Below are 20,748 nucleotides of genomic sequence, written 5' to 3' on the forward strand. Positions count from 1 at the left end.
TAGCACAAACCTACTACCGGTACATAACTCATATTTTTGCTATATCGTCACTATGCTGACGGACAGCTTGACAACTCTTGATTATTTTCTCGAGTGTTTGTCTTTTGAAGTGAAACCTGCAAATCTAACAGCAGCTCTTAGAATCACATTTGTGCAACGTAATGGGTGGAGATTTTATTGGCGAGAGGCATTTTGCTTCAGGTAATGTTATTAACTGGTCCTGAGTGATGATGCATCATTTGATCCCATCAGAATCCCATCAGAATTTTAGATTTCATGACCTCTCTGGGACGATCTGGGGATTATTCTGGTGCATACATCTGAAAGATGACTCTGTAACTCTCTGACTGGGTCTAGTTTGGTGTGTAATCAGCAAACAGCCAGCTCTTTTCACGCCCAAAGGCCGTTTATTGCAGCTATTGTGTCCCAAGAAACCTGATAGCAGTAATCAAATAAAGAATAATATTTTCCTGAATGACTGACAAAATTTTACAGACTGAATTATAAAAATGTGTTCCTTCTAATGTAATCCTCCCACACCCTTCGCAGGCATTTTAGTCAATCATTCCAATATTTAAATATTGTCGTCAGTACTAATAACTTGTCGGGAGACCTCATGTGGCAATGGACTTGTAACGGGTGATTAAGAAAGTGGTGCTCTAAGGTGGCCTAAAGGATTAGCAGCAGATAATACCATCCACAGATTTAGAACTCTGATCCATCCGATGGGTTCATTCAAACGATCAAGAAGAAAAGGGATATCTGTGATACAAGCAGAATTAACCCAGCTGCCTGTCTTACCCACGGTTCTGCCCTGGTTTCACCACACTTCTTTCAAGTTAAGGTTCAGAATACATCCAGCTTTGCAGTAGCGGCAATCGAAACAGCGAAAAGTCCCCGAAGAGATGAATTCTGGCTGTGATGTTGTTCTGTGTTGACGTGGGACCCTTTATTGGCCATGCCTTTGCTCCAGATTTAGAAATAGATCACCTCAATTTGCAGCTCTCCATCTGTCGTCAATAATGCAAGACAACCACACGAACACAGTGCAGGCGACCCGTAAAGCATGCGTTTCAGAAAGAGGTCTTCGGACAGCACCATCAAGTATAAGCCTGCGTGTCTGTCCTGAGACGTTTGACAGGGTTTTGGTTCAGTGATCTACTGGAGCACACGTTCCAGAAGCCGGCACAGAGATTTGTGAGCGATGCGGAATCTCCATTCTCTTCAGATCAATTTATTTTAGTTACAGTCTATGTTACAGGCAGGCTTGTCTGGAGGCGCTTAACAGAAACCAAGAGCCTGACCTTGAAGAAGCCAGGAAAATCTCTGTTTTAACAGGCCTTGTGCAGGGCCAGGCTTATATATGGGGGTTCCTACTGATGGCTGGGGCATAAGGACTGAGAAACAGGGCAGAGGGCAACAGGAGACGAATAAATGCATATATCATGCATGCAAATACCATTTATAGGCTTAAGTTCATGGTAGTTGTAGCATCATATAATGTTTTAGTGAAGATGTAATTCAGTGAGGTCAGAGGTTAACTCAGGAACTGACAACACCAGCATAGAGAGGAGAGGAGAGGAGAGGAGAGGAGAGGAGAGGAGAGGAGAGGAGAGGAGAGGGGAGGGGAGGGGAGGGGAGGGGAGGGGAGGAGAGGAGAGGAGAGGAGAGGAGAGGAGAGGAGAGGAGAGGAGAGGAGAGGAGAGGAGAGGAGAGGAGACGAGAGGAGAGGGGAGGGGAGGGGAGGGGAGGGGAGGGGAGAGGAGAGGAGAGGAGAGGAGAGGAGAGGAGAGGAGAGGAGAGGAGAGGAGGGGAGAGAGAAATTTGCTTTGAAAGCCTGTTTATAACAAATAATTCATAACGTTTATCTTGATTAAATAAATGCAAATGGGCTTTTGTCACCAGGAGGGATATAATGTGTAGAATCATCTGAGAATTCTACTGTACGGATCTACAGACTGTGAAAGAGGAATTTCAGAAAGTTACATTATATGTCTGGTGTAAAATGTTTTTGTTCCTGCCTGAAAGTTTAGATTTGGGCATTATATTGTCATCAGGATCAGCATGATCAAATTGTGTTCCAGCAAATGTGGCACAAACAATTCTAAAACCTATTTCTCCGTCGAAACATCCAGTGTTTGTAAAGGATTATGGAATTCTAGTGCTTTAAGTGCATGCGCCACTTTCGTTTGTGTAGGATAGTAACAACTAATTAAGCAGAGAGCCAGATTCAAATATTGTGTTAATTAGCTTTAATCTGTGCTCGAGCCTGTGCTGGCCAGTTTGTGCAGTTATGTTAAATTAAGCTAAAACCATGCCCAATGCGACTCTCAGAAATAATGCAAATATAGATTCCCAAGTGTCAAACAGTTAATTCAAGTCTTTGTTGCTTTCAAATACATGTCATTTGAGCGTTAAACGCATTTGAACTAGCTCTTTAGGCTATGTTGACCTTCCATCTCCCCAAGACTATTTATAGCATGCATTACTCATGTCATCAAAGTAGCAAGATGTAAACAGTTACGCCAGATCTTTATTCCTGAAGAGATTGGGTATCATACAATAGCTTAGATGCATTTAGAGAAAGCAGATATCATGGGATGGATTCAGAAACAGGATGACAATGGGGCTGTGGTAGACCCTGTGGTTATATAAAGATTCCAGTCAAATATTATTGCTTTCATCACAGAGGTTTCTTGGCCCTTAAGACAACGGCTCTGCTTTACCACACAGGCCTTCTATGTGGAACCAGTAACACCTAAGTTGAAATTCTGTTTAGACCATCTCTAGGCTAACTTGATTTTCATCTATGTTGTAACTCAACCGTCAGTGGAAATATCAAAATGCTGTCCAATGCTGTAGGCTACTATACAATGATGGTTTTGTGCTTATCAAGAACAAAGTGTTTCAACTTAAGTGTTACTTTAATCAACAGGGACGAGGAGCGTGCCTGGTTCAGATGGGTGGGACGACACCAGCATTTGTTGAACCTAGAATGCATCGCGTGTCAAACTAAATTCATAAAATTGCAGATGTTAAAAGATTTTATATATGAAATATACCAAAAACCCATGAATGGATGTGAAAATGGAAACAAGGTAATATAGTTAAGGCTTAGCATCTTTGTCTATTACCTTTGTATAGCTAAGTCAATAAGAGGAGCATGCAATCAACGTAACGTCGCCACAAATTTACAGGAAACAACAGAAGCAGTAAACTCAGAACAAATGAGTGCGCCTTTCTTCGCCACAAATCAGAACCATGTATTATGGGACTTGTAGTATATCGTATGGCTTTGTGCAATTTTCACTTCAGATTTATTCGATCGTCGAAATCATTTCCTTTTTTTTTTTTTGTAAAATAATATATTGATAAAAGTCATGCCAGAAATGACTGAAATTCTGTTCTACATGCGCTGTTTTGTTACATGCCAGATTGTGCTAATTGTACATCATCCTAAAAAAAGAAGAAAAGACGAAGGAAAGAAAAACCATCGGAGGTCTTTTGTCATAGTATGTACATTTACATCCAGGGACAAATGTGCTCATTTCCATGGCCCTACTTTATATAAGGTATTTGTGCACTTATTCTACATTTCTTTATGTATAAGAATAATGTCAGTTAATAAATTAGATATAGAACAAGGATCTCAGGTAAGGTAATAAAGGTGGGTGGTCTCCAGAGGGTTTATGTGAAGCGATCTGAATTCATCTTTCTGAGTTTGGGGGGCAGGTGTCCATCCATCCTCCCCCCTCCTCCTGCCAGTCGTTGCAGCTTGGGTGGTAAGTCTGCCACTGACTTGCTCATGGGCTCTGTGTTGATCTTTGAGGCTTTCCCAACCTGCTTATCATCAGAGACGCCAGGCACCGAGCTGATTCGCTGCAGCTTCATGGGCAGGTCTCCAAAGCTATAAGTCATCTCTGAAGTGGTGGAGCTCATCCTCAGCAGCTTCTTGGGCAGGCCGTCCCGCCCTGTGATCTTCTGGAGCTTGGTGGGCAGCTTGGTGGTGCTGTCATTGTCCTCAAGCGTCTCCAGACAGTCCAAGGAGCTGTTTTTCTCCCCGCTGTTGCACAGAGAGGGCGCCATGAGGGGCGACGAGAGGAGGAGCGCCTCCTCCTGTTCCTTCACACTGTACGGAGGGGTGGGCACCTCAAACGTGGCGTGGAACTGGGAGTAGTCCACCTTAAAGAAGCCCTCCTCCAAGGAGATGACTGGGAAGAAACGGTGTCCCCACAGAACTTCATCCTCTGTGTAAGACGTCCTCGCTTGGCAGGTCATCCCTGTAGAACGAGGGGGGAAGAAACACAATGAAAACAGGACCCGTTGTTGTATCAATCATTGTTGCTTCAGAAAGTATGACAAATTATAAGTCACTGGAATTCCAAAAAAACAGAAAACATTCAAAGCTGCAATGTTTCATGGCTCTTGTGGTGAACAACAGCGTCTGATTTAATTATATTCTTGGCACAGATCCTTATGAATCAACAATACAGTATTCATCAGGACTCTTGGCATTTTTAGTTCACAGTGAAGGCTAACAAAAAGCCTCAATAAGCGTGTTATAACAGGGACAGCTGGCTAAATAAATGATTTCCTCTTTTTAATTTTGTGTTTGTACTAATTTTCAGTCTTGGATAGTAATTAAAACTCCACTCATGCGTAATCTGGAGCTTCTAATTATGGTGAAAAAGCAACCAAACAATAATCCATCCATAACCTCTCCTCTATCATCAGCTAGAATAATGCAGAATAATGTCTTGAAATTAGAAATGGCAAATTCAAACAAAAGTTCTTAATTGGCACATTGTGCTGCCACAAATTTGGTGGGGGGGGAATAAGCACAGAACAGACATCAGCATTATATAGCAGCTCTGCGCATGATGACTTCTGACCCTGATGAGTTAAAATAACCCACAAACTAAATTTGTTCATACAAAATAAGTGGAGCAGTTTGAACAAAGGTATCCGGAAATATGCAGCTTCCGACACTTTCCAACGCTTTCAAACATTCCAACTTCATACTGTTCATCAACAGTTGGGTCCATGCTCACGTGAAGCTCTCCGGGATGCCGACACTACAACTACGGGCGTTCGTGACTGATTCTCTGGGTCATTAAATAACTCACTGATAACCGCTCGGCACACAATCGCAGATGTGCAAGGGGCTGAACATCAAGTCCGTTTGGGCCATTCAAACTATTACTTCTGCGCTATCGCTTCGGAGCGCCGAGCCTTCGGGCAGTTGGAAGTGAGCCGCAGTGAATAAAGCAGAGCTAATGAGAACTTTAGGGCCAAAGCGAGTGAAAAGTGTGAAATCCTATTGTAATGTGAAGCTTTTAAGCTGCCTCGGGCAAAATATATAGTCACCATTTGATCAGCAGAAGGCTCACACATGCTGAATCTGAGAAAAAAGAGGCGGGGGAGAAGGCAAATGCTTTTCTGTTTTATAACCACATAAAACCAGCAGAAGTCAGCAGTACATGCTTTATTGAATGGCGCAATCAATGCTGTGGCGTTAACTGGACATTCATGCCATAACCACGGGGTTGAAACATCAATAATAACTTTATGAGCATGAAAAAAAAAAAGCCTGGAACAAGTGGAATGAATGGTATCTGCTGTTTTCACAGAAGCCCAAACATCTGTTAATAATGCTCCTTTGTTTCTGTGCACGGTGGTCGAGTGACAGTCGCACCTCTCCCCCTGCAGACCCACCAACCCGACACTAAACTCTTTTGCCCTCAAACAACACGCAAGCAACACACGTGTAAATGGTCTAATCATCTGTGCAATAGATTGGAAACCAAATGATCCTGTATTAATTGGTCATTATTCCCATGCATTATTCACTGATTTATGACTGAGCCATCCATAATTATAGACACAGTTTACATAGTGTATGCGCTAAAGACCAGCTGTTCTGCACCACCCACGTTCATGAGGCACATGCTATTAACCGACACGGGAATGGTGCTAATAGACGTGCTCTCACTTTTAATGCAGCTGAGTTACATATGGAAATTCACAAATGTTATGTTGTGTTTGGGGACCAAATGTGATTAGACACTGATACTGCTTCAAATTAATAATTAGTCATCATTTTATAGTAATCTATTGTTGAACCTCTTTCCTAAAAATAGAACTCCAGTCAAATGAAAAAAGCGTGATGATGTATATTTCCTATTACTGGTGGAGGCTTATGTAACACTAAAATATGAGCCCGCACAGGATTCAGTGTTTCTATGGAAACCAAACTGTACGAATGTGTGTATGTGACAGCCATAAACCTTTTCACCGCTGAGTTTGGTCATAAGTAACAGCGATGAAACAAAAGTCTTAAATCCCATCTCTAAATAAATTTTCCCCATCAGTCACATCTTCTCTGGCTTCAGAGTCTCTAAAACATAAGAGGCCAGTTTGGGTTTGTTTCAGCAACTGATTTATTCATTTGATGGCTGCTTACTGATAAAGGTCAGTTTTATTATGATGAAAGCAACTTATCATTAAATGAAAAGTCCAAAAAACATTAGAGCCTTCTGATTTCAAAATAAAAGCCATGTAAAATAACCATTAATAATGAAAGCTGGGATTGTCTTTGTCTAAGGTCTAAATACACCCACAAGAAAACACATCAAAGTTGTTGTTTTTTATAGTTTTACTCCATTTTAAAGGCCAAGGAACCAACGTGTTGTGTTTCCTTCTGAATGAACAACTAATGTCAGTTATAGACCCTTTAAGGCAGAAGTCTCTGTGGATGAAATCTTCCTGCCCGGGACATTTTCCTATTATTTCAGACCCCTGCCGTCCTTAACATTATTTTGTTTAGCTGTCACAATGGGTCAGATTCAATAACTGCTTTTTCTTTTGTGGAAAAGGATTTGTCTTTAGTTGTCCGACTTCTCTGCCTGCCTGCCTGCCTGCCTGCCTGTCTGTCTGCCTGCCTGCCTGCCTGTCTTCCTGCCTGTCTTCCTGCCTGCCTGCCTGTCTGTCTGTATGTCTGCCTGCCTGCCTGCCTGCCTGTCTTCCTGCCTGTCTTCCTGCCTGCCTGCCTGTCTGTCTGTATGTCTGCCTGCCTGCCTGCCTGCCTGTCTTCCTGCCTGCCTGCCTGCCTGCCTGCCTGTCTGTCTGTATGTCTGCCTGCCTGCCTGCCTGCCTGCCTGCCTGCCTGCCTGCCTGCCTGTCTGTCTGTCTGTCTGCCTGCCTGCCTGCCTGCCTGTCTGTCTGTATGTCTGCCTGCCTGTCTTCCTGCCTGTCTGCCTGCCTGTCTTCCTGCCTGCCTGCCTGTCTGCCTGCCTGCCTGCCTGCCTGCCTGCCTTCCTGTCTTCCTGCCTGCCTGCCTGTCTGCCTGCCTGCCTGCCTGCCTGCCTGCCTGCCTGCCTGCCTGCCTGCCTGCCTGCCTGCCTGCCTGCCTGCCTTTTTACAATATCTGTTCGGTGGCTTTTACAATATCTGTTTGGTGTGTCGCTGGGTGGCCACTCGAACTTTAAAAACAAATATTACTTTTCTGCTGAACCGATCCTTTTAATTAGCCAACTCCTTAATCTCCGGAGTCACCCGCTTGATTCCTCTGGTTTCCCAGTAGTAACACCACCGAGTGGTGGATGTTTATGCCATTAATATTTACTCATCTCTACGCTGTGAGTGCTCAGTTTAATTCTGTCAAAATGGAGCGAACCAATCTAAGAGCCTTTTCACACACTCATCTCTGCGTCTGACTGTCAGAGGCGGAGGTTCGTGTTGTATCAATCTGTCAGGAGCAGTAGCATTCACAGAGGGACACACCTATTTGTAGTTCCTGTGTTCCAGGAACTGCAGCCTGATTTTCAGACCCCCTGCCCAGGACAGCGCAGCCTTGCTGCAGGCTGGCGTGCTGCGTCCTGATACCTGCATCACTGCAGGTCAGGACCCTGCTCCCAAATGTTGCTTTGCATCACGGTTACATCACCGAAGCACCAAAACAAAAAGCCTATTTTTTGACATCAACCTGCACAAAGAAGTCTTTTCTGGGAACCAATTCTGCACCGACTCCAGTAGGAAACATGTTGGCCTCCTTCAGGACTAGATGTTTTTCATCCTGTGACTGAAGAAAGGGAAATCTGCTGCTGCCTTAAAGAACACTATGAATGACTTTTTAAAGGAACTTCACTGATCAATAAAACCAACACTTTTAGTAGCACTGAATAATTAATTTATTAATTAATACTTTTCTCCCCTGATAGATGGAATATTTAACCAGGTTTCACTGTCCAGGAGGAGAACTCATGGGGGATTGATGAGACGTTAATATCTCATTCAGCCCATTAATCCCTGATCCAAACTGTATGTAACTCTGTAGATCAATTAAAGATAATTAATGACTCTCTGCCAGGGTGACTGTGCTAGCCAACACCAATAAATTACTCTCAAAGAAATGTAACAATATTGTCAGAAGATCACTGTTGTGGTTGTTTACTGGATGAATTTGACAATAGAAAACAATACTGCATTGCTAATTAATTAATTAGGCTATAATTGTATTTACTGTTTAACAAAGAGGAAATAGAATTGGATTTGCATGCATCAACAGTTTGGAACACTCACTTTACACAAGATTTAATTGTGTTAAATATGAGATGAGATTTACAGTAATCCTTACCGACAAAATTCAGCATCAATATCAAATAATGTTTCTCATTAAAAGGTCATTCCAGAGACAAATTCAAATAGTTCCAAATGAGCAAACAATTTGTTTTTAAATTAAACCTCCAGCATAATCAATTGAAGCACACAAACAAGGGGATGGATTTCAGAAATGGCCGAGCAGCAGTGCAGGGATGTCTGAATGGCGATCGCTGCTGCTCGGTCTCTCTCTGCAGTATTTGTATGTCAGATTTCCTTCCAGTCCTGTAAAACTGATACGTGGAGAATAAACTTCAAGATTTGGATGCCCAAAAGCCATCCAAACCCGAGACCTTAAATAAATGTCCTTTTCCTTGATAACACGGAGCTGGCTGCTTCACTTTGTCGGAGCCGAGGAGCCGAGAGCTGCAGCCGCAGCCTCAGCGCAGTGACAGCAAAAGATAAAATCGCTTCTTTGGGGCTGAAATAGAAAAGCACTATAAACTCAGCCTGCCAGTGTTTTTTTTTTTTGATACCAGAAAAAAAAGAACTAAGTGGTAACCTCCGAGTCTGTCATGTAAAAGAAGCTCATGCAGGTTGTAGGAGTCAGGGGATCATATCTGTTCGCTACTTTTCAGTCTGAGCGGCACATTTGCAATCAGAACCTGGCGAGAGAGTAAAGGCGAGGCCTGAGAGCCGAGCTCCAGCTCTTGCCAACGTTTTTGCCCAGGCTTTGTTTAGATTTTTGCCTCGGTGAAAATGGCATGATGTGACTCAGCAGCCCAGATCTAATCAAATGATGCTGGAAATTGATTAATGAAAAATCAAACCACTGAGGATGAACCCTGAAGGCTCCACGGCGGGTGTCAAAGACGCCCTCACAGACCTCATATTTAGTGACAAAGTAGCAAACAGCCTCTTTCTTTCTCGCTGTCTCGCTCTTTCACTCAAACGACCACACACACATTCACTCGGTGTAATGCTGTCAGCAAAGTCCCCTGACAGTCTATCACAGCAGTGGGAGCAGTTCAAGTGTTATTTTTTTTTTTTAAATGCTGGCAAAAACACGCACGAGACTCTGGACAGCGAATACACAGTGCAACGGCATCCAAGATTCATCTGCTCGCTCTGGCCAAGGCTGGCCTTGGAACGCCTTTGCTACATTGCAGGATATGTGGAGAATTAATTCAATTAATGGTTAGATTCCCGCAGACTTTGCAAGAAAAAATAAAACACTCCCCTGTCTTTAGGGTCTGTGCCCTAAAGGCTGCTGTGTTGAATATGGTGACCGATGAAGCTAAGGAGGACATAACGATGGCTGACGATGGTGTGTTCACTGACAAAATGAAAGTTCATATTCATAAGTCCGAATAATACTTTGGGTTCCCGGGTTGGCTAAAACCAACTGCTGTGTATTTCTTTCCGTTTCGGCCGAACAAATGAAATCTTTTTTATTTTCCAATTCTGATTTTGATCAGACACTGCTTTTGTGGCCACAAGTCCCGTCTGATCATCTGTTTCTATGGTGACCATCAAGTGGGGAAGTGTGTAAAAATGCACAAGCATTCAGTGACCTCTTTTCACAATTTGAATTTTCCCACAAAAAAACAACCCCCCTCCCTCCTTTAAATACTGTTTCAGCATGTTATCCATTCGACAAAGGTGGCTTCCAGTTGTTTGTGGCTTAGAGATTTATTTCAGCTGTGCGGCGTCAGCTGAGCAATGAGAACAAGGAGGGAGCTGACAGAGCGAAGGGAAGACGATGCAACGCTGTGGGGGAGGGGAGAGCCTGGCTGCTGAGACTCGAGTGTGGAGGCTGATGGAGAGAGGAAGGAAGAGACCGCAATAGGACAGGGGCTGCCAACCATCTCCATATAATCTTCTCACAAAGTGGGATGTCAGGCAGGCTAGAGAAACATATGGCTATAGGGCATTATCTCAGCCCGGGAGACCGTATATTACTGAGGGAGAGCCGTTTGGAATGGGGGGCTAGAGGGAACCAGCTGAACAAATTGGCAATAAATGGATTTCCTTTAGGCCAAGCAATCACTACTGGCCATATAGAAAAAAATCACCCTGGATGGGATGTATGTGCCCAAACCAACTGGACTGTGAATGATTTTCTCCTCATTAAACACAGCGTCCAGAAATGATCAGAAACCCATTTTCCTTATGAGACACGCCGAGTGTGTGAGCTCTAATCTCATATTGATCTCAGCTATTACATCTACTTAAACCATGAAGGGGATTTAGAGTTGAAGAGGGATCCGGGGACCAAAGTGAAAATAAAAAACAATCTCGGACCAAGATGACATCAAAATAGACAGCTTGCTGTTCAGGTATGGTCCCTGTTGCATTTTTGTGTTTTTACTTGCACTTGTGAGCAGATTTCAGCAGCAAACTGGGGGCTTGTCAGAACTTTGACAAAAACATTAAGAGACGTCCCCGAGGAGAAGACTGTGTGTTCAATGGCCATTGTGTTTGGACCGCACAGATGATTCACCTGTGCTTCAGGGATGGCTGCTGCACCACCGGTCAATCCTGACGGTGACCAGCACAGCAAATTGATTACAGCCTTCCGCATAATCTCTTAAACAAGTGGGGGGACGCTATCATTTATCTATCTGTCCATGCCGTTAATGACTGGGGCATGCACGCGGCCCACGACAAATAGAATCATTCCATTCTCGGCAGGATGAGAAAAGCCAGACGTTGCTGGAGAATACGTTTATGGTTCTTTCATCATGTGAGTTCATCCCAGGTCTGCTGCCACGCCTCCACTACCAGTGATTTATTGCCATCCAACAGGGACCTGACAAATCCCTAAAGACACAATTACCGTGCTCCCCCTCGGGAAGCCGGCACAGTTCATCTAAACGGGATAATGAATCCAGGATGTCATAGCTGGTTTTCTGCAATGCCCGTAATGTGAAGTTCAGCCCCAGTGCAATTACTGTATGTACAGTAGGTTCACAAGGAACATCTGCAAGACACGGTCATTGTGAAACTTGTTTGGATTTCCATCAAAGGAACGACTCCATTCTTTGTTATAAGAACACCTTTTTCAGGAACTAATTTAACGCTTAAATCCCAGTAGGGACTAAACGGTCAAAACAGGAAGTAGCCGTGATGGATCTCTACATTGGCTGGGCAAACGCATAAAGTCCCACTTTATACTCGTGAAAATAAAGACAAATTGTCTCATGTCAGGCCTTCTCTCACCTCAAGAACATCTGCAGACTCTGATCGCCTATCTCAGGTCATATGATGGAACCCATCACCAGGCCTTCCTAGTCTCCCACCTGGACTACTGCAACGGAATCCCATCTGGGGTTTCCAGAGATGGGCTCCAACACGGGCTCCACGGTAAACCCTGACAGCACATCACCCCCACCCTCATCAACCTTCACTTGCTCCCAGCCTAGTCCTGCATCTCCTGCAAACTCCTCCCCTACAAATGTCTTCATCTACTTGCTCCTTGTCGTGTCATAGATCTCCTCAAACTACCCACCTTATCCCAGACTCCTGGGCCCGCTCTCATCCCTCACATCTGTCTGAGAACATTTGGAGAAGGAGCTGTCAGCATCCTGACCTCACTACCGGTCTAACTCTGGACATGTTCCAGAGATGTCTGAAACATCATCTTCCCCATTCAGCCTATAACGTCTCCCCCTTGTAACTCTTTACCTTTATAAGGTCTACGCTTCCACTTAGGGAGCCTCAAAGGTGCTCTACGACTTTAAAATATTATTACCGTACAATAGTAATAGATGGACCAATGCCAAAGTCTGCATTCATTAACAAATGAAATCCAACGTGTGTGTGGGTGTGGGGGGGGGGGGGTAATTTATGACCTGCGGCCAAAGGTGAGGGGCAATGCTCTTCATTAAGAGTTAGTATCATTTACTGCCACTAAGGTGCATCCAACCTTTCATGGAAGTTGTGCCAGGTGCTTCCCAGGGGGCTCGCAAGAAAGAACTACTTGGTTATTACAAAGCACTTGACAATCAAGTTGAGTTTGATAATTCCAGTATTATGGGGTTATTATGACATCATTAGGGCTAATGCCTCCACTGCGTCCCCCATCCCCCCACCCCCCCATCATCATTGTATAGTCCACCATCAAAGTGCCAACAGAGCCAGAGCAGCATAGGTTCAGCTTTGGGATTTTCAGTAAGTTTTCCTATCTCCATTATTGCTTTAATTTACAGCACATAAAATAAGAATCAGATAAGAGATTGCATATTGTCTTGTCAGTTGGGCAGTGTTTCTCTCACCCTGCTGCCACTTTTCCAGCTTGAAATTCCTTAAAGGCCCCTGTAAGACTATCATAAACAGCATTATGCAGCACGGGCGTCTCTAATAGGATTCCTAATTTTTCCTCTTTATATGCAGCCTTGAAGACGGTAACATACAAACCTGACGAGCCTACGATAGTCCTTGATTAGTCCCACAGCCAGCTAGATCCACAGTTAACAATGGAGCCTATCACGGCATGTGAAATATGAGCGCAACAGGTACAGCCGCATATCTCCTGGGGTTTCGCTGTCAGTCTGTTCCAGTTAATTGGAAAACCATGCTGATCTACTACTGTGCTTGACCACCGTAGTGTTTAACCCCGCAGACATGGCGGCACCCACATCAGCACGTGCCCATCATTAACTAGGAGCAAAATGATATAAAATGAGTCATTTTAAATTCATCTAAAGCGAAACACTGTCACATGCAGCCCATAATAGAGTCCACTCCTGCCTGTGCTTACCTATGCAATGAAGCTCCCGACTCGAGCAGGAGCTCTGGGCATCTTACTCATATCACTGGAACCCTTTGGCCTCTGGCACAAGAGAAAGCTCTTTCAATTAGCACTGCTGATGATAAAACACAAGCTCGGGCCACAACATCGGCTCCCCTGCTAATCAGTGGCAATGGATGTTTGAAATTAATTATACTACTGGTGTTAACGGAGACCGCATCCAAGCAGTTATTAATCTTCATTTCATATTCTAACTATTTTATGTAGATTTGCCTTGCAAAAGCTCTAAATTAACTGAAGCTATAATAATATTAAACTGCACATTTAATGGATACAATACACCTTAATAAGTTAAATATTGTGTTTTTACAGGTTAAAACTGTTTTCCCCCCACAGGTTTAGATGGTAGAGTTTTATGCTTTGTTCTGAAATGTTCCATACCATTGCACACAAAAAAAGCACATGAATAAACATCACCAGTTGCTCCAGCTTCTGTGCCTGCCGCCCACACTCACTTTAAAATGAGCACATAGCGGGGATATTCTATTTTTTCATCCCTTACCAGTGAATCACAGGAAAACCTTGCAGCTTTATGATAAAGGCAGACCAAAACAATCCGTATGTGATGTTTGTAACCATTTTGACTCAATCAAGAGTGACACTGTGCTTCACACTGGGTATTAAGGCATCATCGATCAGGGCAATGAGGGGAGATTTATGACACAAATGTCCTGGATTTGAGTCAAGTGTAAAAGACAGATTTCTTCCTCATGGTTTTCATGGAAAGGGTAATGATCATACATCATGCATTTGCATTAAAATCCCATTGTTCTCAGCAGAAGAAAATTATATAATATAGACAAATGCTTGAGTTCCATAACTGATGAATGTATTTTTCTTTTTTTTTTAAAAATAGCTTTTAAAACTTCCAGCATGTTGTACCAAAAACATACAAAATGTCAGGGACAGAGTAATGAGCTGACAGCCTTTATTTTAGTGATGAAAACGACTTTTCTCCCTGACATTAATCATCTCATTTATCTTTGTTGCTCATTGATTTTGCTGTCTTAAAAACACGCCTCAACCTAAATTACATTAAGGAGAAAAAAAAAGTTTTCTGCAGAGAGGAGCACGCAGGAGTTCGGCGCTATAACGGCATCCTGCGCAAATCTAATACACAGAATGATGTCATGAATTTAGTTGCAATGCACTGATTATGGTCATGGATGGAGGAACCTAGGCATCTGCTGCTGGCTGCTACAGTTTATTTTGGGTTCTCGAGAATAAGCTCCACTAATGAACAGATTGCCTCTGGCTTGAAATTTAAGCCGTTGCACTGTTGAACATTGTTGGTTTTAATGGGACTCTTCTCCAACACCGAGGCGCACAGCAGTTCGGAAGTCCTTCCTTTAAGACATTTGACATTTGACAGTAAGGAAAACAAAATAAATCTAAAACTACTGATTATTAAATTTAATTACCTGCTTCAGCAGGCAAACTCACCGACAGTAACGAGTTGCCACACTCAACCAGAAATATACTTTTGTATAGTTTCACATCAGGAACATTATTAATGGAGGTAAAACTTTTGAGCTGTGGCTTCTTCAAATGTTTGCTGGTAAAACCACACAGATCCTTTCAGAGGCTTTGTCTGAGCTCATCGAAGGCCAAAGTTAATCAGGTCCTGTTTCTCCATGCCCACGTCTTGAGACTCTATGTGCTCATCACACTTGGACCCTGTTATATCTAACGGTCTTTCTATTATGCAGGTGCTACACATGATCTATTTTATTACCAACGATTCGAGCTTGTTTAAAAAAAAAGAGCCCGGTAGAACAAACAACCATTGAAGGTGCTCGAGTAGAAAACGTGTTGTTAGCAGACATCCTACAGGTCTCAGTCCGAGGATGTATCACACCAAATCAATCAAAAGTGCTTTGGGATCCTGCATCCAGAGGATCGGCTGTGCAGCTCACAGCTTTTTATAGAATGTAGAGGTTGTCGGAGATTGCACCAAAATATATTCTACTGAGAACTTTGTTTTCAAAAAGGCAACAAGGGCAAAAAGGATGCACTATTGTGCCAGCGAGGCAGCTTTTAACATGCACCACAGACTATTTAATAAATCCAGACAGCACGCAACAACAAAAAATAGCCCAAGAAAATTGAACATCTCCCTCACTAGTAAACAACAAGCTTCATTACTATTTTATCTTGTTTCTCTGCTGTATCACCTGTTCTAGCAGGCACATCTCAGTACACTAACACGTCTCCGTCTTTTCATATTTCAGGAAGTAAATGAATCTGTCAGCACGGCACTGATCGCGGAACATCGCTGATTTTATATACGCCATGTTTTCTTGGTTTATTACTAATTCCTATACTATAGGGGGGAAAAAGTTTAGGTGCAGTGTTGCAATCCTGAATACTCAAGGAGAGGTTGCCATGGAAACAGAGTTACATTGGCCAGAAATGAACGCGTCTGAGGACTTAGACTTTCACTGTACATGAATTTTTAACCATAGATTGTTTCTACATCAGCCATTCTGCCAACTTCACGTCAGCACAAAGACTCATTGATGCAGATTTTGGAGGAATAAAATTTGACATTAACAACCACGCTGAGTGGAGCATTGAGGTTCATTTTCAGACACCACACACAAGAACAAAAGCCAATCTAAATATTTTTCAGCAGCTTTAAACTCAATATTCAATATTGGACTGATGCTCAAACCTGAAGTGCATTTTTTTTTCATATATTTACTAGTTATGAGCTGATTTAATCGTTTAAAAAGCCTTGGGGCATTGGAGCATCGACACTTGTATCCACAAATCCCATAAAAACATGTCTCGGCCAAATGAAACCGCACTAAAAAAGCATCCCCGGTACAAATTTGCAGTTAAACGTGTTTGTTAATCTCGATGTTTGCTGCCAGCGTCAGTCTCCACATCAGCTCTCTGTATTCTCCTTTCTCTCTCCAAAACCCCTTCTTTAAGGTGCTCCCTTACAGGCCCGGAGCTGCTCTCCTCAATCTCCATCAGCTGTGTCGGATAAACGGTTAAATTTAAAATGGCCACAGAGGCAAAATTTCACTCGAGGCATTACTCATCTCAAAGAAATGGAATTCCCTAATTCCAAGGGGACCTTAGAAAGCAAATTATCATTCCTCCTGAGAACAGTTGCCACAAGGTAGAGGCTCTCCAGGCATGTATACTGTGAGCATCTATATGTGCGCTGTGCTCCATGTGGTAAAACAAGCTGCTCAAAGTCAGTTTTAGACTTGCTTACCTGTGGTTTCTACTATCCCTTCTAGTATCACCACGATTTCAAACTGCTCTGTTTGCATGGACCTCTGGGAGAGGTCGTAGAAGGGGCTTTTGGTGTCAATCACATGGCAGATGGTGAGTGGCGAGACGAGAAAGAGCTGGTCAGCTCCGGTACTGAAGCCCACATCCAATTCCAACTGATCCAGTGGAAGAAACTCACCCTCGGGTGTCTGGCGCGACTACATCAAGAGGAGACACAGGCAGGAATGTTTGGTGGGGGGGGGGGGGGGGGGGGGGGAGAGAGCAAAGACAGAGTTAAGAGCCTTTGTTTTATTTTTGTTCTTTCTGCGTAATCACATTTAACCATCAATCAGGAAAATCACATGAAATGTGTTTGATACCCGTGCTCACTGCTGAAATACACACCTCAACATTTGACTCTTCTAGTTAAAAGGCAAAAGAGCGCTAAAAGGCAAAACAAAAAACACTTCGCTTCAATTTACCAATAATTTCTGTCACTCTTTTTAGACTTTCCTCTGGAACAATAGAATACTAATACTGTAGATCCATTGTTTATTTCACTGAAGCCTGCAGTCGGCGGCATGAAAGCCCAGATCATCTCTCTCCTGGTGAGGAGCTTGTCTGTTTGGCACGGTAATGAATTTGCATCGTGTCTGGTACCAGACATGTTGGACTATTGGCAGAATTTGAGTTCTTGAGTGATTGATGCTGATCTGACTATTTAGCCTGGCTTACTTCATAATCAGGGCCTGTAAAGTTGAAATCTCACACTCACAAGTGTGAGAAAAGTTTGGTTTTAAGCGAAATTGATTGGGTTGGTCATTTTATTTCTAGCCTTGTGTAAATGGATGATAGATTGAATTCTGTGTGCTGTAAAATGACCATTGGATATATTTTCCATTAACATCTCAAGTGTAGAGAGTTTGTAGAGACCTTGGCTTTGGCACCGTGCTGCAGCCTTTACACTATTCAGCAGATTGAAAAGGGAGCAAAAGTGTCAAAGACGGATCATCTCTCACAGAAGTGGCGTCACTTACTTTCAACAATTTGCAGCGGATTTGTGCAGAGACCATATGGCTGTTACGCAGGTTGCCCACCCTGAACATGAGAGTTAGTTTTCCGTCCCTCATTGAAATTGCGGCATGTTCGCTAAACATCAGCGTCTCGGCCCTTTTTTTGGGTTGAGACATCTTGATAAACATGCAGCCGATCAGAAAGGCATCGACGATCGATCCGAGGATCGACTGGAAAAGAAATAGAATGATCCCCTCGGGACATTTGTCTGTGATGTATCTGTAGCCGTATCCTATAGTGGCCTCGGTCTCTATGAAGAACAGAAAGGCTGAGGGAAAGTTGTAGACGTTGGCCACGCATGGCGTGTACTTGTCATTGTGCGCTTTGTTGAGGTCTCCTCTGATGTACGCGATGAACCACCACATAGAGGCCATGAAGAGCCAAGCCACCGTGTAGGTGAGGATGAAAATAAATAGATTCCAGCGCCATTTCAAATCTACGAGCGTGGTGAACAAGTCTGAGAGGTATCTGCTGGTCTCACCACCCAGGTTCCCATGCTGAACGTTACATCGGCCGTTCTTGTCCACGAAGCGCTGCCTCTTCTTCTTTTTCTCAGGCGGAGGCTGATTGAAGCCGGACCCGCTGGATGAGGTGGTCACTACCTGATAATCGTCCCCAAATTTCTTTCGAAGTGCAGACATACTACGATGACAGCAGCGAAAGAAATCACAGGATTTAATGATCGCGGGGAAAGAAAAAGTCCGGCTTGTACTTGCTGCAGTTGTCTAATGCCCGTGCGCAGTGTCTAGTCTTTGGAAATAAGGCGACAAAAGTGCGCTGTTTTCGCTCCAGTTAGTCCTGCACCGTCCTTCTTCGCCACGCACCGCTGTCGCTACAGTCTAAAGCCATGAAATATCAATAATGGACCAGTAGTTTACGAACCCCCGCGACAGAAGCCATATGAAAACAGAAGAAACGCACAAGGTATCCAGACGCGCCAGCCGCAGCCCAGGTTTTTACAGGTTTATCAATTGCTGCGTCGTGAATTACTCATCGCCCGTGAAGGTTGGGGGCTTTTTCGACCTCTCGAAAATAAAGATTTACTCACAGAGTAAGTTTTCAATGGAAAGTTCGCGGTCCTTCAACGACCTACGAAAGATTAAGATCTATGCGTAATTAGTCGCTAGAAACTATTTTGGGAAGGAAATGTATCTCTGGGTTGGAGACTCTTCGGTTCCCAATCTTTCCCCTGCGGTCTCTGTGCATAGAAGAACTGCATCCGAGCAGATGGTGGCAAAAACTGTCGAAGTGGCGAAGAATCAGTCCCAAAATTGTCCCTTTTGGCTGCGCGCATCGACGCTGATTGTCGGAGCTCTTTTTGCGCACCTACACTCCGCTCTCATACGCGCACGTCGGCTGGGCTCTCATCGTCGAGCTTCGGGGAGTCGTCAGATGCCCCTTTGGCAGCTTAGATCATTCTTTGCCTTCGATTTCCCTGCGTGGCTCCTGCGCACTCCGTCCTCAACGATGCGCTCGCTGTTGCCTAGTGGTACTGCAAAGAGCAACGTTTGGAGGAGGAGGAAAGAGGGTTTGCCTGGTTTAACGCGTTTTTTTGTTTTATTTATTTATTTATTTTAAGTGATCAAGGATGCGAAACTGCGGACAAGCGGCCAGGGCAACTTTCAAATAATCACAGCTTCCACATACTACTATCAACATGAAGGTTTCCACGTTGGATCAAAAAGCAAAATAAAGAATACAAATACAATATGTGAGCCTACACAATCGAAGGGCAAGTCACTCCGTCTGCTGCATTTACAAATCCAGCCTTTTTGCTTCTTGTTTTTCTGGGTCACCTGTCCTATAAGAACCTGGCGGATCCCCCTTTATCCCACTGCAGCCGCTTTAAGCCGTGAATGCTGCACATGGGAGATGTTAGCAGAGCAAAGACAAATTCTGCAGACACTGGCTTTGGAACATTACACAGCTCAGGAGGACAATACTACGACGCTGCAACTATGCAAATACACATAATTCAGTGATTCTATGACTGAGGTTGTGGTTGAAGAGGAGACCTGCAGTCAGACACACGGGATGTGAATCCCATAGGTGCCTCTGTGAGTCCCTTTATCTCCTCCTGCTTTGCAGTATTTCACATATAAAATCAGAAAAACTGGAGGAAGTGGTCTGTTCGGTTCCATTTTAATCACTTCATCAGAAAGAGATGGATCATGTGAAGCTCTCGCAGCAAATTTCTCAGACACACACTTGGTTCTCTTGTCTACTGAACCAGGCTCGTTGCTCTGCTGTCACGGCATGCTGTTGATCTTTTACGCACCAGAGGAAATGCTGTACATGTTGATGGCGGCCTTCTTAAGCCATTTTCGGATCCATTGTCTGAACTCACTGGGATCAATATGTTGTCGAGTCAGTCTGGTTCCAGGCAAAATCTACCGCTACTATTATCCTGCAGCTCCCTTTGGTTTGCTGCGTGATATTCCAAGTCCACTCAGAGACCTGGATGCCCTACTGTAGTGTCTAAAAACAGCACTAAGGGCTGACATAACCGTTTCCAAATGAATGATTACATGGCAGCTCAGCACAGCGTTGATGCGCCTACGAGTGTTGTCTGAGGCTTTTTGATTCCGTCCTCTCGAGGCAGACAGACAGGAGAAGATTTCCCCGTCGGCCACCAGTTCATCATAATTGCAAGGTGGACATGAGCTGGAGCCTCCACAGGAGCCTGTGCTTTTATAATGAGTGCAGGGGAGCACATGTCATCTAGCATGTATTCCAGCCCTCATTAGGAGCAAAAGGCTATTCACATATTTGCAGAGCAGAGATAAGGTTATTAGTTGGACTGGGCCAACAGTCAAACAGCATTAAAGCTTGAAGGGCTTTAATTGCTGAATTTAGAAGACACTGAAAGAAAAGGTTTTATAGAATAAATGTGACTCCCGTAAGCAACTTTTAAGCTTTCTGATGCAGCAGCACAATCTACCTGGTTAAATCTCCCTTCACATACGCAGCAAGACAACCTGTCAGGATTGAATGACTGTGCCCAGATGATCCAACAATTCCAATGTTGCTGAATT

The 20,748-nt window shown here is 43.7% G+C and overlaps 1 protein-coding gene across 1 annotated transcript; it reads right to left on the reverse strand.

Annotated features, from left to right (window-relative positions):
• Positions 1 to 3,298: 3,298 nt before the first annotated feature.
• On the reverse strand, positions 3,299 to 19,184 carry kcnj3a (potassium inwardly rectifying channel subfamily J member 3a). The gene is made up of 3 exons (XM_003961941.2): positions 17,677 to 19,184; positions 16,641 to 16,857; positions 3,299 to 4,280 (listed from the first exon to the last, which is right to left on the reverse strand). The coding sequence occupies exons 1-3, from the start codon at positions 18,352 to 18,354 to the stop codon at positions 3,688 to 3,690; spliced, it is 1,488 nt and encodes a 495-aa protein (XP_003961990.1). The 5' UTR covers positions 18,355 to 19,184; the 3' UTR covers positions 3,299 to 3,687.
• Between the last annotated feature and the right edge of the window lie 1,564 nt (positions 19,185 to 20,748).

Source organism: Takifugu rubripes, chromosome 1, assembly GCF_901000725.2.
Source record: "Takifugu rubripes chromosome 1, fTakRub1.2, whole genome shotgun sequence".
In the NCBI taxonomy this organism is placed as follows: domain Eukaryota; kingdom Metazoa; phylum Chordata; class Actinopteri; order Tetraodontiformes; family Tetraodontidae; genus Takifugu; species Takifugu rubripes.

Excerpts from the sequence above, each read along its gene's own strand:
- kcnj3a (XM_003961941.2), bottom strand. The coding sequence starts at position 18,354 with ATGTCTGCACTTCGAAAGAAATTTGGGGACGATTATCAGGTAGTGACC. Across the intron at positions 16,858-17,676 it reads TCCGCTGCAAATTGTTGAAA|TCGCGCCAGACACCCGAGGG; the intron begins GTAAGTGACGCC and ends CTCTTGATGTAG. Across the intron at positions 4,281-16,640 it reads AGGGATAGTAGAAACCACAG|GGATGACCTGCCAAGCGAGG; the intron begins GTAAGCAAGTCT and ends CTCGTTCTACAG.